The sequence below is a fragment of the Astyanax mexicanus genome, chromosome 12 (genome assembly GCF_023375975.1).
Source record: "Astyanax mexicanus isolate ESR-SI-001 chromosome 12, AstMex3_surface, whole genome shotgun sequence".
NCBI classification, from domain to species: Eukaryota; Metazoa; Chordata; class Actinopteri; order Characiformes; family Acestrorhamphidae; genus Astyanax; species Astyanax mexicanus.
In genome coordinates, this window is record NC_064419.1 from 40,877,033 (window position 1) to 40,892,427 (window position 15,395).

Consider the following 15,395-nt stretch of genomic DNA (forward strand, 5'->3'; position numbering starts at 1 on the left):
AGAGTTGCAAACATTTTGATTTATCATGACCTTGTTCTGTTTTAAAGAGACATTTTGATTTTCTAAAATGATCTTAACTATCCAGGGTTGACAGTTGGAGCCCGTAGCTCAGCTAAATATGGAGACAATATCAGAAATATTCAGTTAAATTGATGTTATTTATTGCCAAACATTCAATGTTCAACATTCTTCAACTTGAAAGTTGTGATGTCCCTGATATCAAAAATTACTTTCGATCCGGAGATAACTGGGTGGACAATCAGTAGCAAATGAAATATTGCGATGGTTAAATAAAAAAAAATCTTAAAGACTGGGCAAAACCCACCTCCCAGATCAAAAAACTAAAGACACCTCTTTCTCAAACTCCGCCTCCAAACAAAAAAACACCAACAACCAAAGATGTACAAAACCCTATTTTGTTTTATTTTTTAATTTGCTTTTTTTATCAGGGATAAGTTGATTGGCCAACAAACAAACAGAAAACAGTTAATTGGTGCCCATTACAAAAACAGCAAAAAAATAAAACATAAAAAAAATACAGTTTAGTAACAGTTAACATTTCTCTATATATTTCATAATAATAATAATAATGTGTTTATTTAGATTAAATATTTAAAAAAATATTTATTTTATTTATTAAAATATTATTGTTACATATAGTTTGTTTCAACTGTACATAACTATGCTGTGGAAACAAAAACACATTATATTGCACATATATTTTAACCACATAATAAATGGACAACACAAGTAGTCTGAGTATATTTACTCATAAAATGAATGAAATGTTTTTCAGTGAATATGGTTTTATAATGATTATTATGATTGAGTAGTAGGATGTGGTTTACTCTGATATGTCATGTAAATCAGTGGTTTAGATTGAGGTTTATACTGATATATATTGATATTAAGATTGAGTTTGATTTATTGTGTTTTAAAGCTCTCTGTACTCCGGCTGTAAATGTATGTAAATGCATTTGTCTCTTGCTACCATAAAAAAGAGAGATGGTGGAATGAGGGCGGCTGATTTCTGGTAGCAGGAGCTGTAAAAGGTTCTGATTTACATGTACGTGTGTGTGTGTGTGTGTGTGTATTAATTTTCCAAACTCTGTTTTCTTCACTGTGTGACTGGCTGTGTCTCCTGAGAGCTTTATGAAGAACGCTGACCTAATTTCATCCTCATATGTGTGTTTTTTATTTTTTATTTTTGTCAGCTATTTTGGAGACTGTATCTGAATTATTCCTGCACTGGAATTTGGTGGATGTTTTATGTAGCATCTTCAGATCTTCTCATGCATCGTAGTTTTTGATGTGTATTGTCTCTGTGTCATCACTGCGTTAATTGCTGATCTTATGTACTTGGTTGGACAATGAAACTGAAACACCTGTCATTTTAGTGTGGGAGGTTTCATGGCTAAATTAGAGCAGCCTGGTGGTTAATCTTAATCTTTATTAATTGCACATTATTGCACCAGTAAGAGCAGAGTGTGAAGGTTCAATTAGCAGGGTAAGAGCACAGTTTTGCTCAAAATATTGCAATGCACACAACATTATGGGTGACTTACCAGAGTTCAAAAGAGGACAAATTGTTGGTGCACGTCTTGCTGGAGCATCTGTGACCAAGACAACAAGTCTTTGTGATGCATCAAGAGCCACGGTATCCAGGGTAATGTCAGCATACCACCAAGAAGGATGAACCACATCCAACAGGATTAACTGTGGACACTGTAAGAGGAAGCTGTCTGAAAGGGATGTTCGGGTGCTAACCCAGATTGTATCCAAAAAACATAAAACCACGGCTGAACAAATCACGACAGAATTGAATATGCACCTCAACTCCACCAGAACTGTCCATCACCACAATAAATTCTTGTGGTCTAAAACCAGGTGTTTCAGTTTCATTGTCCAACCCCTGTAACTCTTGAATCATTTGCTCCATTGCTTAAAGCAGAGCTAAAAGTGATTATAGACAGACTTTCAGCAGCATTAATTAATGTTTTAAACTGTTGGAAAGGCTTGATTATGTATCCAGACAACTGTAGTTGAAGTTATCATTATGGGTAAAGGGGGTGGCTAATGTGTGTGAGTGTGTGTGTGTTTGTGTGTGTGTGTGTGCTTTGATTGTGATTTTTATTGCTGAAAAGGTCTCACCCTGTTCTATTTTGAGGGGCCATAGAATTAATGTGTCTTTTATTAAGTATATTTGATATACATAAACATGAACATAAAAATGTTCATTTACAGATACATTTTTGCATGTCCCATATTCCCCCAACCCTATGTGTGACATTTTTAATCTCTTTTTACGGTGATCTCCTGAATAACCTCACCTGAGATTAGCTTTTAGCCTAGCAAGAATACCAGGAGATCAATACCAGAGCGGTGCTTCATCAGATTAACCTCTATTTATTTAATAAATTAAGCTAAAATAACATAAAGCAGATGACATGTCTCTCCAAACCATCATTGATTGGTGAAACTTTATACTAGTCCTCAAGCAGCTTGGTCTGTGTGTCTCTCTACTCTTCCTCCAGACTCTGGTTCCTTGATTTACAAATAAAATGTAAAATTTACTGATGATCAGTGATGGTTTGGAGAGACATGTCTGTCATCTGCAGGTGTTGATCCACTGTGTTTTGGTCTAAAAGTCTAAAAAATCTTACAGCACTTCATGCTTCTCTCTGCTGACAACTTTTATGGAGATGCGGATTTCATTTTTCAGCAGGACTTGGCACAGCTGCCCTCACTGCCAAAAGTAATAATTGGCCTTATATAGTATTCAAATTTGATCAGACACTGATTTTTGGGTATTTATTAGTTGTAAGCCACAATCAGTAATCAACAATTAAAGAAATAAACACTTAAAATAGATTACTCTGTGTGAAATACATCTATATAATCACTAAATTATCTAAAAGTCTTAAAGAAATCACTAAAATAAAGTTAGTTTTCAACTGTATCATATTTGATTTTTGGTAGTAAAACAGTGCATTTTTATGTTTCTATGAGAAAATCATTAATTAAAGGCCTGAACCAGATCCAGTCCTTTCCGTAGTCTTATATGTTTTATGTGATTTTTACGCTTTTGGCTCATCAAACTAGGACCATGTTTTATTCAGTAAGTGTTAGTTTGTCCTGCGAGATGTCCCTTTGGGAAAACACTGATATTTATTCTTCAGCCTCCTAATATCTTTCAGACCACAGTCTTGGTTTTCTCTGAGTCACTGGAAAGTTTTGTCTCTTAGTTAGTGGAGGAGTGACACACACACTTTTGCTTGGTTTTAATGGGGAAGCTGTCGCGGCTGTTAAGCATCACATCGGGTTTAGATACAGCGTACAGACACCGACTGAATAATACATGACTCGCCAAATCACTGTAGTGACACAGAGAGCTACAGATACATATTTTTAGTTTTGAGAAGAGAGATGCGCTTATTAGGCCTCAAGTTTTGTCCCCCACGCATTTCAGCAGCATCGCAAATCAGATATGTGTGTGTTTTTTTATTTTCTTTGGTAAATAAAAGAGTGAAGAGAGAAGAGATTGTAGTGTGTTTTGTTCACTTTCTCAGTTCCATGCATAGAAGTTAAGGAGATAAATAATGGATTTATTTTATTTATTTATTTTTTTCCTATTTTCTCCCAATTTGGAACAGCTACACCAATTATAACACCCATTCAGCTGATATTCAGCTGTATATCCCCCGTCACTAGTGATGCCACAGCACAAGGAGGGTGAAGACTAGCACATGCCTACTCCGATATATTACCGAGTAGCATCACAGCGCACTCGGAGGAAGGCACAGCAACTCGGTTCCGATACATCAGCTCACAGACGCAGCCTTGTGGTGATCGACATCACCCTAGGAGTGATGACAGGGAAAGAGTTCAATCTACCCACCCAGAGAGAGAGAAAGTCTCTTAATTGCACTCTCTCAAGGCTCCGGCAGCTGATGGCAAGCTGCATGACCAGGATTCGAACAAGCGATGTCCCGATCATATCTGCAGCATTTTATACTCTGACACTGACCTGTAATACTTGATAGACAGACCAGGTGCTTGCATATAATAAGTGAAGGATAACGTAACTTAACGTATTAAGTATTTTTAAAGATGAGCAATACAAATGCAACCATAAAGCAACATGGTAAAAGCAGAGATGTAACCAGTAAGCAGAGCAACGGTAAAAACACTAAAAGACTAAACCAATGTGCTAATCAAACAAAATAACAAAACCAAGACCAAGATAAAAAAACAGACTGAGATAAACTAGACAAAACTCAGTATGCAGAGGTACCGTAATGGTTGGCAATACTTCGCAGAGAACAAGGGGATGTTTACAAGCATTTATACACAGCTGAGGAATTAGTTACAGCTGAAACAAATTAGTATTCAGGTGATGTAGAACATGCAAAGTAAAAAGTTCACAAATGTAGATTGTGTTGGATTATGGGAAGTGTAGTATAATGATTTGATGTGGAGACAGGAGGGCAGGAAATGTATCATTGATCTTGCACTGCTCTGCACTGGTTTGTTGGTAGGACAAGCCTAACAAACAATGACTAAAATCTTTTTGATTTTAGTCACTAATTGCCAAGGACAATTCTGGCCAGACACTGCCGGTCACAATCATTCCCACCAACTGCACTGTTCACTGTGGTGTTGGTGCTGCTGCTTTGATCTGAGGATCGCTGGTTTGAATCTTGAATCTAGCTGCTTGCTCTGCTGCTATTGGCCTTTATATTACCTTCCTCCCCTCATAACTTATAGCATTGTAGTATTGGGAGCATTGCTAGCAATAGGGGGAGATTATATGACCAGGGTTCGGTTAATTAGGCTTCAGAATTAGGTGTTAAATAAAAAATATATATAATAAAAAAACACTTTTTTCAGATGCATGCAAAGTAAATATTGTGACATAAATGTGATTCTCCTTTGATTTAATTTATTATTATTTTTTTTTTCAATTCTATGTTCTTTAGAGTTTATACACCCTAACCACTGTTTCTACAGATTATCCAATTTGTGGGCAGGTCATATATAAGTCAATTTGTTTTATTTCAGAATAATACCTTAAGTCCTTCAAATCAAAACGTGTTACTATGGTGTGAATGGATTTTAAGCTTGACTTTTGACTTTTTTTTCTGTGTTTTTCTGTTATTTTGCCTCACAGGCAGCAAAGCTACCCATGTCAATCATCATTGTTGGAGTCGGACAAGCTGAATTTGATGGTAAGACACCAAGTTTGTGTTTACTTTGCTCAAATATTGATTGTTTCAGTCTGTTTCTGCATTATTGGAGTACTGCTCGAGCTAAATTCAGCAAATCCACGTAACATTAAGATCCTCTCTCTTGATCACTAAATGAGTTCTCGAAATTGGAGCCAAATAAAGAGCATTTTTTTTAGGTTAGAGATCAGCTAATTGGGGAGGTTTTGGGGGGTTTTGGCTAATAAGCAGATAAGCAGATGTCAACCTGCTGGATTTTGCACTGGGTTCACAGCTGTTGAACGTAATGAGCGTGTAAGACCATCTGCCCACCGCGCTCACGTAGGAACTTTCATTACGTTCCAGCAGAGGAGATGATGTGCATGTCATGAATGCGATTGGTGGAAGATTTAGTTTATAGTGGCCAAAGGGATGATGACATATTATCTTATCTTCTCAGCTATGGTGGAGCTGGACGGTGATGACATCAGAATATCGTCCAGAGGGAAGCTGGCCGAAAGAGACATTGTCCAGGTAGATTTCTGACATTGTTTCTACTGTATTGTCTAAATTAGACTAGAATGTGCTTTTAATGGTCATCTAAATGAAGAGTTATTTAAAAGAATGTAATACAATTACTGACATGCTTAAAATCATGAGATACTAATGTGCAAATTGCTCAGAAGTGCTTAGAAATCAGGGGAGAGCTTGGGATCACCCACACCTGTGTTATCTTGTAAGTTGGTGAGGTTGAACACTGGCCAATGTGCTCATGGCAAGGCAATGTGAATTATCATAGTTGGAGTGTGGTCTGTTAGTGGGTGTCAGAAGGTTAAGTGAAGGTATTTAACATTCCTTGATCCATAGGGTCAAATCTTTAGCATATCTATAGCACACTGGTTAATTGCGGATCGTGCGTATTGTGAGGGCGCAAGAAATATGTCTTGCGCAGCTCGAAATGCGCAAAAATCATGTACTAATTCCCTTAATTAATCATGGGTGTGTTTTGGGCATCATGTACAATTAACCAATCAGTGTGGCAGTCGTAATTACCTTTATATATATTTATACATATGTCTCTCTCTCTCTCTCTATATATATATATATATATATATATATATATGTAGACAAATATATGATTTATAAAGTATGTATATATTTTATGCTGCACATATACTGTAAATACTATGTAAATACTATATAAGCAAATTACACTAATCCATTTATCTCTTTTACCTGAAAAAAACACCACATATGATTTAAACAGATGCAAAGAAACATACATACAGTAAAACGCAACAATTAATTTATATTGTATTATATATTGCTATATCCTGTGAGCCAAGCTGAAGAACAAAGTGTGGTTCTAGATTTCTCCTGGATGCTTCTCAGCCAGCATGTGTATATTATCTTCAGTTCCATCAGCAGCTCACCTGATTTACCACATTTACCCATTTACCAAACCAGGTGTTGATTAATATGATGAGAACTAGAAATAACTCTATTAAACTCAGATTATGAGGAGAGATTAGGAGATGTTTAAGGAAAACAGGGCTGTAAAAGCTGCTCTGCTTTTTATAAAATTGCTGTTTGTATTTATTGTAATGCTGAAATGTGTTTTACTGAGCTAATAAACACTTACTGCCCAGATAAGACACTTATTCTTTACTGAAATTCCCACAGGTGCCTAAAACTTTTGCACAATACTGTATATTTTTAATTATTTGCAGTTAAAATGTCCTATCTATCCTATTTCCTATCTAAAAGTCTATCTATTCTTGGATTGTCTTGCATTTAAATGTTTCTTTAAAATTTAAGTTGAAGACTTGATCACTTGGAAATGTTATACAGTTGTGGTCAAAAGTTTACATACACTTGTAAAAAACATAATGTTATGGCTGTCTTGAGTTTTCAATAAGTTCTACAACTCTTATTTTTCTGTGATAGAGTGATCGGAACACATACATGTTTGTCACAAAAAACAGTCATAAAATTTGGTTCTTTCATAAATTTATTATGGGTCTGCTGAAAATGTCACCAAATCTGCTGGGTCAAAAATATACATACAGCAACAAAATTTGTCAATTTTGGTGATGTAGCGAGTTGTGTCAATCAAATTAGCTTCATGTCATGGCCTCTTCACTTCTTGTAAGTGATTCTGATTGACTACAGCTGTTGACTTCTCATGAGCCCATTTAAATAGGGCTCATTTGACCCAGTGATTAGACTCAGCTACAAAAGCTACAATGGGAAAGTCAAAGGAACTGGTGTGGATCTGAAAAAGCGAATTATTGACTTGAACAAGTCAGGGAAGTCACTTGGAGCCATTTCAAAGCAGCTACAGGTCCCAAGAGCAACTGTGCAGACAATTATACGCAAGTATAAAGTGCATGGAACAGTTGTGTCACTGCCACGATCAGGAAGAAAACGCAAGCTATCACATGCTGCCGAGAGGAGATTGGTCAGGATGGTCAAGAGTCAACCAAGAATCACCAAGAAGCAGGTCTGCAAGGATTTGGAAGCTGATGGAACACAGGTGTCAGTCTCCACAGTCAAGCGTGTTTTACATCGCCATGGACTGAGAGGCTGCCGTGCAAGAAAGAAGCCCTTGCTCCAGAAAAGGCACCTTAAGACTCGGCTGAAGATGCTGCTGATCACATGGACAAAGATAAAACCTTCTGGAGGAAAGTTCTCTGGTCAGACGAAACACAAATTGAGCTGTTTGGCCACAACACCCAGCAATATGTTTGGAGGAGAAAAGGTGAGGCCTTTAATCCCAGGAACACCATGCCTACTGTCAAGCATGGTGGTGGTAGTATTATGCTCTGGGGATGTTTTGCTGCCAGTGGAACTGGTTCTTTGCAGAAAGTAAATGGGATAATGAAGAAGGAGGATTACCTCCAAATTCTGCAGGAAAACTTAAAACCATCAGCCCGAAGGTTGGGTCTTGGGCGCAGTTGGGTGTTCCAACAAGACAATGACCCAAAACACACATCAAAAGTGGTAAAGGAATGGCTAAACCAGGCTAGAATTAAGGTTTTAGAATGGCCTTCCCAAAGTCCTGACTTAAACCCCATTGAGAACATGTGGACAGTGCTAAAGAAACGGGTTCATGCAAGAAAACCATCACATTTAGCTGAACTGCACCAATTCTGTCAAGAAGAGTGGTCAAACATTCGACCTGAAGCTTGCCAGGAGCTTGTGGATGGCTAACAAAAGCGCCTAGTTGCCGTGAAAATGGCCAAGGGACATGTAACCAAATACTAATGTTGCTGTATGTATATTTTTGACCCAGCAGATTTGGTGACATTTTCAGCAGACCCATAATAAATTTATGAAAGAACCAAATTTTATGACTGTTTTTTGTGACAAACATGTATGTGTTCCGATCACTCTATCACAGAAAAATAAGAGTTGTAGAACTTATTGAAAACTCAAGACAGCCATAACATTATGTTTTTTTACAAGTGTATGTAAACTTTTGACCACAACTGTATATTATAAATATATAAATACAGAGCATTAAATGTATCTTTCCTAAAGCAGAAGAAATGATAATAAGGAACGGTCAGAGAATGGTGGACCTCTCCAGTCCTTTAAATAAAACATTCAGGATGAAGATGGATGTGCACAGAATCTTCTCCCAGTGTTTCTGTTGCTGCCCTACATTCTGTGGCACATCTTGAATAACATGCTGAAGACTTTAGTGTGTATGTGTGTGTGTGTGTGTGTGTGTGTGGAAAGAGTGCAGGAATAGACAGATGCTTTTACCAGTCAAAATACCATATACAACATATGATACTCTAATATAATTACATTCTCCTTGTGTTTGTCCTTATTATATAGTATTTGGTATATATATTATAGTGTAGAGTATATGTATTATTCATGTTACAGGTGGGAAGTGTGCTGGTATATTACTATTAGGTTACTATTAGGTCACGATACATCAGGTTAGAGTGCATTGTGCTGTTAAAGGGACAGTGCGTAATTTTTGTGGATTTGGGGATTTGGAGACCTCTCTGGTGGAAATATGTAATTGCACATTGAACCTACCAGGCCACTCTTTTTTGAAACACAGTGAATAAGATAGATAGATAGATAGATAGATAGATAGATAGATAGATAGATAGATAGATAGATAGATAGATAGATAGATAGATAGATAGATAGATAGATAGATAGATAGATAGATAGATAGATAGATAGATAGATAGATAGATACTTTATTGATCCCCGGGGGGAAATTCTTGAATAAAGGACTACTACTGCTTTTAATAACAAATAAAAACAATTTTAGGGACTGCTGCTTTAAATATGGATACTGTAAGTACTTCTAGATCACTGCTTAAGTAAACAAAAACTAATCATAAAGGCTAATAATCATATTGTGTAATAATCATATAATGTAGCCATTTTATTCAGCATCTGTACATGTGTCTTCTACAATGACATGCCAAATTTCATGGGACACAGAAATAGTATTGTGTCCCATGACTTTTGCCATGTACCTGCATGATAATTCATGTTGCCTTGTCATGATCACATTGGCCAGTGTTTAAACCAACCTCAAGCTACAAGATAACACCTTACAACTTATACAGGTGTGGGCATTCCCAAGCTGTTCCCTGAGGTAACACTTCTTGTTCATCAATGTAGATCCCAGCTAACAGAACATGTTATAAGAAAGTTCAGCAACGTTTTGGAAACACTTCGACGTTTCGGGAATGTTTGCCTGTAATGCTAATGCTAATAATGTTTAAGCAATGTTCTTATAAAACATGTGACATAGTAATAGTTTGCATCACAATTACTTATTAGAAAGTTTTTGTTTACATACCGTAACATTTTCAGCTAGTTTAATTAAACTAGACTTTGCAGTGATGTTACCAGAATGTTTTAAAATAAAAAAAAAAAAAACACCCAGAAAACAGATCGCAGATTAAACATTCTAAGAATGTTAACTGTAACATTCAGAAAATGTTTTACTAACAGGGAAAAGTCATGGAATTTGAAAATAGCAATAGCAATATCCTGGCCTGGATAAGTTAAAAAAAAAATAAAAATACCCAAAAACTTTAGGAAAAGTCATGGAAATTTGGTCTACAAATACGTCAGCTCAGAGTTCATTCAGTTATTTACCCCTACACTATTGAGCTCTCAGGATCTGACACTCATTTTATTATTAAACATTGTGTGAGTATTTTTTTAATTAGTTTTAGGCTGATTATAATCAGTATATATATAGTTTTAGTTGATTTTTGGTTTTAAAATTTTTTTAAAGATCCTATGGTCATGAGAATTTGCCTTGAAGGCATGGAAATGTCATGGCAAAAATCATGGAAATGTATTGGTTAGGACGTGTATGAACCCTGTACTAATCAAAAATTGTTAGCTGGTATACTGCTTTCCCATGACTTCAGTATTGCTATTTTGGCTGTGTTTGGTGTGATGCTGTGGAGTTAATTCAGTAATTTAGCCCTACACTACTCAGTATCTGACACTCGTTTTATTATTAAAGATTGTGTGTCAACATTTTTTCAGATTATTTTAAGGCCTGCTAAAATCAATTTTGGTTGTAGTTTTAGTTGATTTTTGGTTTTAAAAATGTTTTAAAGATCCTATGGTCATGAAAATTCATGACAGTCATGAAAAAATCATGGAAATTATTGATTAAGAAGTGTTTGTCTGTAATAATCAAAAAAATGTTAGCTGGTATACTGCTCTCCCCTTACTTGTTAGTATTGGTATTTCAGTGTGTGTTTGGTGTGGTGTAGTGGATAACACCACACCCTGTAAGTCAGCTACCACATCATGTGGGAGACTGGGGTTCAATTCCAGGTCTGGGAGATTGTCTGCTGTAGTACATCAAAAAGAGTCCTACATATTCTCTGAATTGACTTAGTTACATGAACTTAATACACATTAGCAGCCCACGAACACAGCTAGAAACGACAAAAGTACCATATAAAATACACCACAACAATTAATGCAAGCACAGCCATTCAACAAAGCTCACTAATTTCTATGCCTACAGTACACCAGGGCAGCCAAAACATTAAGTACACACAAAAACTCACCAGTCAGGCGGCCTATAATTGTGAATTAGTTTCACATTGAAGTACAGCCTTTTAAAAAGGCTTTTTGTAATATAATATGACACAATATCTGTCTCATTTACCTATGCAATTCCATGATAGTTAGCTACTAACTATTGAACTAATCCAGCATGAGCTCCGTTTTACGACTAACCAATGCGAAGCCCCTTCATCAGAACGCTGCAGAAAAGTGGTTAGACAGTCATGGCCCCGCCCCTGCAGTGAAAATCATGAATCTGATTGGTTAGATTGTCCTACGACTTTGCTTATACACTTATTACTACACCCTTCACAAAATCAGTAGAAGGGTCACGCAGACACAGGGACTGAAGCCATTTTAAAAAAGCATGTCAGTCAGATCTGACAGTTCTGTAGCAACTGAAAAACACAGACTAATGCTTTGAATTAGTTGCAGTTTTTTATTTAAGTTAATTTATAAATTATGTGCTTACAATTTACAATAACTATAAAATATATTTTCTGATTAAAAAATATGTAATGATTTACATGCACCTATTGCCACACCTTCTCTGGCCTCACTGCGCACCGCTGATAAAATGTTAAAATTTTTCTGAATATTATTAATATTATTTTTGTGTCAATAGTTTGTGCCATTCCGGGACTACATGGACCGGACGGGGAACCACGTTCTGAGCATGGCTCGTCTGGCCAAGGACGTCCTGGCGGAGATCCCTGACCAGTTAATCTTATACATGAAATCCCGAGGCATCAAACCCAACCAGTCTCCACCGGAGTGCAGCCCGGAGGCTGGCCTGAGCCCAACGTCCGCCATATGAGTTTACACAGGCCTGATCCAGAGAGAACGACTCGGGCCGTGACTACAGGCTTCAGGCTTTCTTTCTCTCCGTCTGGATTTGCCCTTTCTCTAACAAATTCACTCCAGACTCCAGTGGGGTTTACTGGGTTGGAGACAGGCGAGGGCGGCCCTGATTCCTCCCTTTGGGGATTGTTTGATAACCAGTCCTGCAGACTCCAGTTGAGTTATCCCCATTTGATCCAGTGGTGACTTTTTAGGACAGCCGGTGAATTCTGTTCACCTCGTACGCGGTCGGTATATAGCGCTTGTCTGCTTTGAATAAGACTCGGCAGTTTTATTCCTCAGATTTGGACCTGGATCTGTGCCACCGAAACACAGAGGCTTATTACAGATGTATGTGTAATAAGCCTCATTCCTTTTTTTTCCTCCTTCTTTCCATTTTTTTTTTGATCTCACATTAGAGTAGCATAAGGGAGGGTTTGGAAAACAGTAATGATGAGTCTGGTGAGTCTCAGGCAGCAGCTGCATGCCTAACAAACCAGTGGGATTGGTAACGAACGACGAGGAAAAGGTGTAATTAGAACATTGAAATGTCAAGGGATTGGATTGTAATTGTACACTCTTAAAAGTTAAGGACCTAAAAGGTTTATTGGTCATAGAATAATCTATAACCTATAATGTTCTTTTTTTATTTTATCTAAAAAAAAAATTGCATTTTCTCCCAATTTAGCTGCTACTTAGCTGCATAACCCCTCATCACTAGTGATGGCGCAACACAAGGAGGGTTGGTTCCGGTTGCAGCGACTCGGCTCCGATACATCAGCTCACAGATGCAGCCTTGTGCTGATCGACATCACCCTTTGTTAAAAGATGAGGGGAAAGGGAGCCATCTACACACCCAAAGAGAGCAAGGCAGGCCAATTTTGCTCTCTCAGGGCTCCGGCAGCTGATGGCAAGCCACAGGATTCGAACCAGCGATTTCTCGATTATAGTGGCACCGCTTTAGACCGCTGGACCATTTGGCACCCAAAAGAAGAATATGCAAGAAATGCAAGTTTGAATCCAGATTTCTTGTTTTTATTCTATTATATTAGGGATGTCCTGATCAGATCCAGTTCCTACACCTTTCTTTCTTTCTTTTTTTAACCACCTCTGAACAGCATTTTCACCCACTATAAGCCAGTTATTTCACTTCAATAGATGACAAACAGCAACAGGCATTGATCCAAACTGTGCACCAAAACAAGAAGTGACTTAATTGCAGACTTTTATAGAAGCTGGGAACTAAATTGTCAGGGACATCAATCAATCAGACTGGATTATAAGACATTAAACACACTATAAAAGTTAAAAAACGTCAATACAAAACTAAATTTGCAGTCTGGAGTGTCTTATTATATAAACTGCTCACTAAATGTGAAGTAATTTGACATATTACGTATTAAACAGCAGCTCATTTTATCTAAACTGTGGAGCTGCATTATTTATACAAAATGCATCAGATCAGATTGAGTCAGTATTGACTGATACTCTGCACAATAATCTGATCAGGACATCCCTATTTAATTATATTACTTATTATTCAGTAACAGTAGGCATAACACAGTCTGGCTAATTTTCTAAAAGGTTTAAAAACCTTATTTGAACGTTTAATCCAAGAACCATTGAGGAACCCTTGACTTTTAAGAGTGCACCATGCTTTCAGTATACTAAAAGGCATCTGATGCAGTAGAATGTTCTGTTTGTGAATTATTTGTAGATATATTTGGGAATTTGGGGCGTTTTTGCAGGGAATTGAATTTTGGGGGAATGTGTACATGGTGAATTAGGAGTAATATTTTTCATGTTGGTATCCCATCTTTAGTTTTTTAGCTCCGTGACATGATACGCTTTTTTATTATACAGCATGACAGATTTATCCAGTTGTACAGTGTATCTACTGTATTGTATATGCAGAGTGTAGACATTTGATATTTGGTTAAGTTCTATTAAAAAAGTGACGTTGATGCATATATATATTAATTCCCAGTTGAAATAATGATGTCTTTAGTTTTCAAATGATTTCAGGTCATTTAAGGAAAAAACCTACGGACCCAAAAGAGTCCGAAAGAGAAGCACAACTATTTTCTTAACTTCGTAACTCAACTTCTTAAACCAGCACAAAAACAATAAACCACCAGTAATGTAGAACATCACAAAACACTCGAAAAAAAAGGATCTGAATTGATTTGATTCAAATAAATTATTGTATCAGCTGTTTAGTTAAACATCAGATGCAGTCAAAATGAATTTGTTACCTTTTTTATTATTTATTTCTCATTTTTATTCCATTTTTCCTTAATTTACAAGGCCAATCACCCCCCCATCACTAGTAGTGCCCCAACTGGTTTAGGATTAGGATGAAAGAGTGTCATCTACCAAACCAGAGAGAGAGCAAGGCCAATTGTGCTCTCTCAGGGCTCCAGCAGCTGATGGCAAGCTGCATGACCGGGATTTGAATCGGTGATCTCCCGATCATAGTGGCGCCTTAGTCTGCTGGACCACTCAGAGCCATAAATTTGAAGAAGAGTATGAAGAAGAATATGCAAAAGTTTGGACACCTATAAACAATTTTCTTTTTTTTTTTGTTTGGAAAAATATCCCAAAAAAAAAGAAAACATATTTCTACACATTTTAATGCACAATTATGTATTACTTTAAAATAAAAACGTTATAACCATTATAAAGGGTTTAAAAATGACGTAAACAGGATATACATATATTGATGATTATTAATCAGGTTATATATACATTAAAAATTATAATAATAATGATTTAAAACGTAAAAAAACAGAAAAGGCAATAGTGAGTGATCCCACATTCATTATCAATTAATCAGATTATTATTATCAATAATGATAATGAAGAAATATATATAATGTGGCGTACATTCACATAATTATATGCTATATTATTTACCTTGACATTTACAGCATGCTAGCTGAAATCATGACAGGAACATGACAGTATTAATATAACAGTTATGTTTTCACTGGTTATTATGATTTGTAAAGCATTTATAACCTAATTATTAATATTATTAACATTAATAACCGTCCTTATAAATCATTTATAACACAACATATGCTGAGCAAGAGCGCCAGTTGATGTACTTTAGGCCTTTCTGTAACTTCAACTCAGCATATTCTTATAAAACTCCTATTTTTCTGCATTTTTGCTCTTTTTTTAAAGCAGGTAAATTTAGAACTTTAAATTTAGCGACACAGAGACCCCTGAAGAAGAGCGTGAGTGGAACGGCGGTGCTCAGTGATATGG

General features: G+C 36.6%; 1 protein-coding gene across 2 annotated transcripts in view; it reads left to right on the plus strand.

The window, feature by feature from the left end:
- cpne5a (copine Va) overlaps nt 1-12,723 on the plus strand; it is a 178,691-nt gene extending 165,968 nt beyond the window's left edge. For both annotated transcript variants that reach the window (XM_049485537.1, XM_049485538.1), the window contains 3 exons: nt 5,171-5,228; nt 5,665-5,738; nt 11,908-12,723. In XM_049485537.1, the coding sequence (XP_049341494.1) occupies nt 5,171-5,228; nt 5,665-5,738; nt 11,908-12,099 (324 nt within the window). In that variant the 3' untranslated portion in view covers nt 12,100-12,723. The remainder of the gene's footprint in view (nt 1-5,170; nt 5,229-5,664; nt 5,739-11,907) is intronic.
- Nucleotides 12,724-15,395: the final 2,672 nt, after the last annotated feature.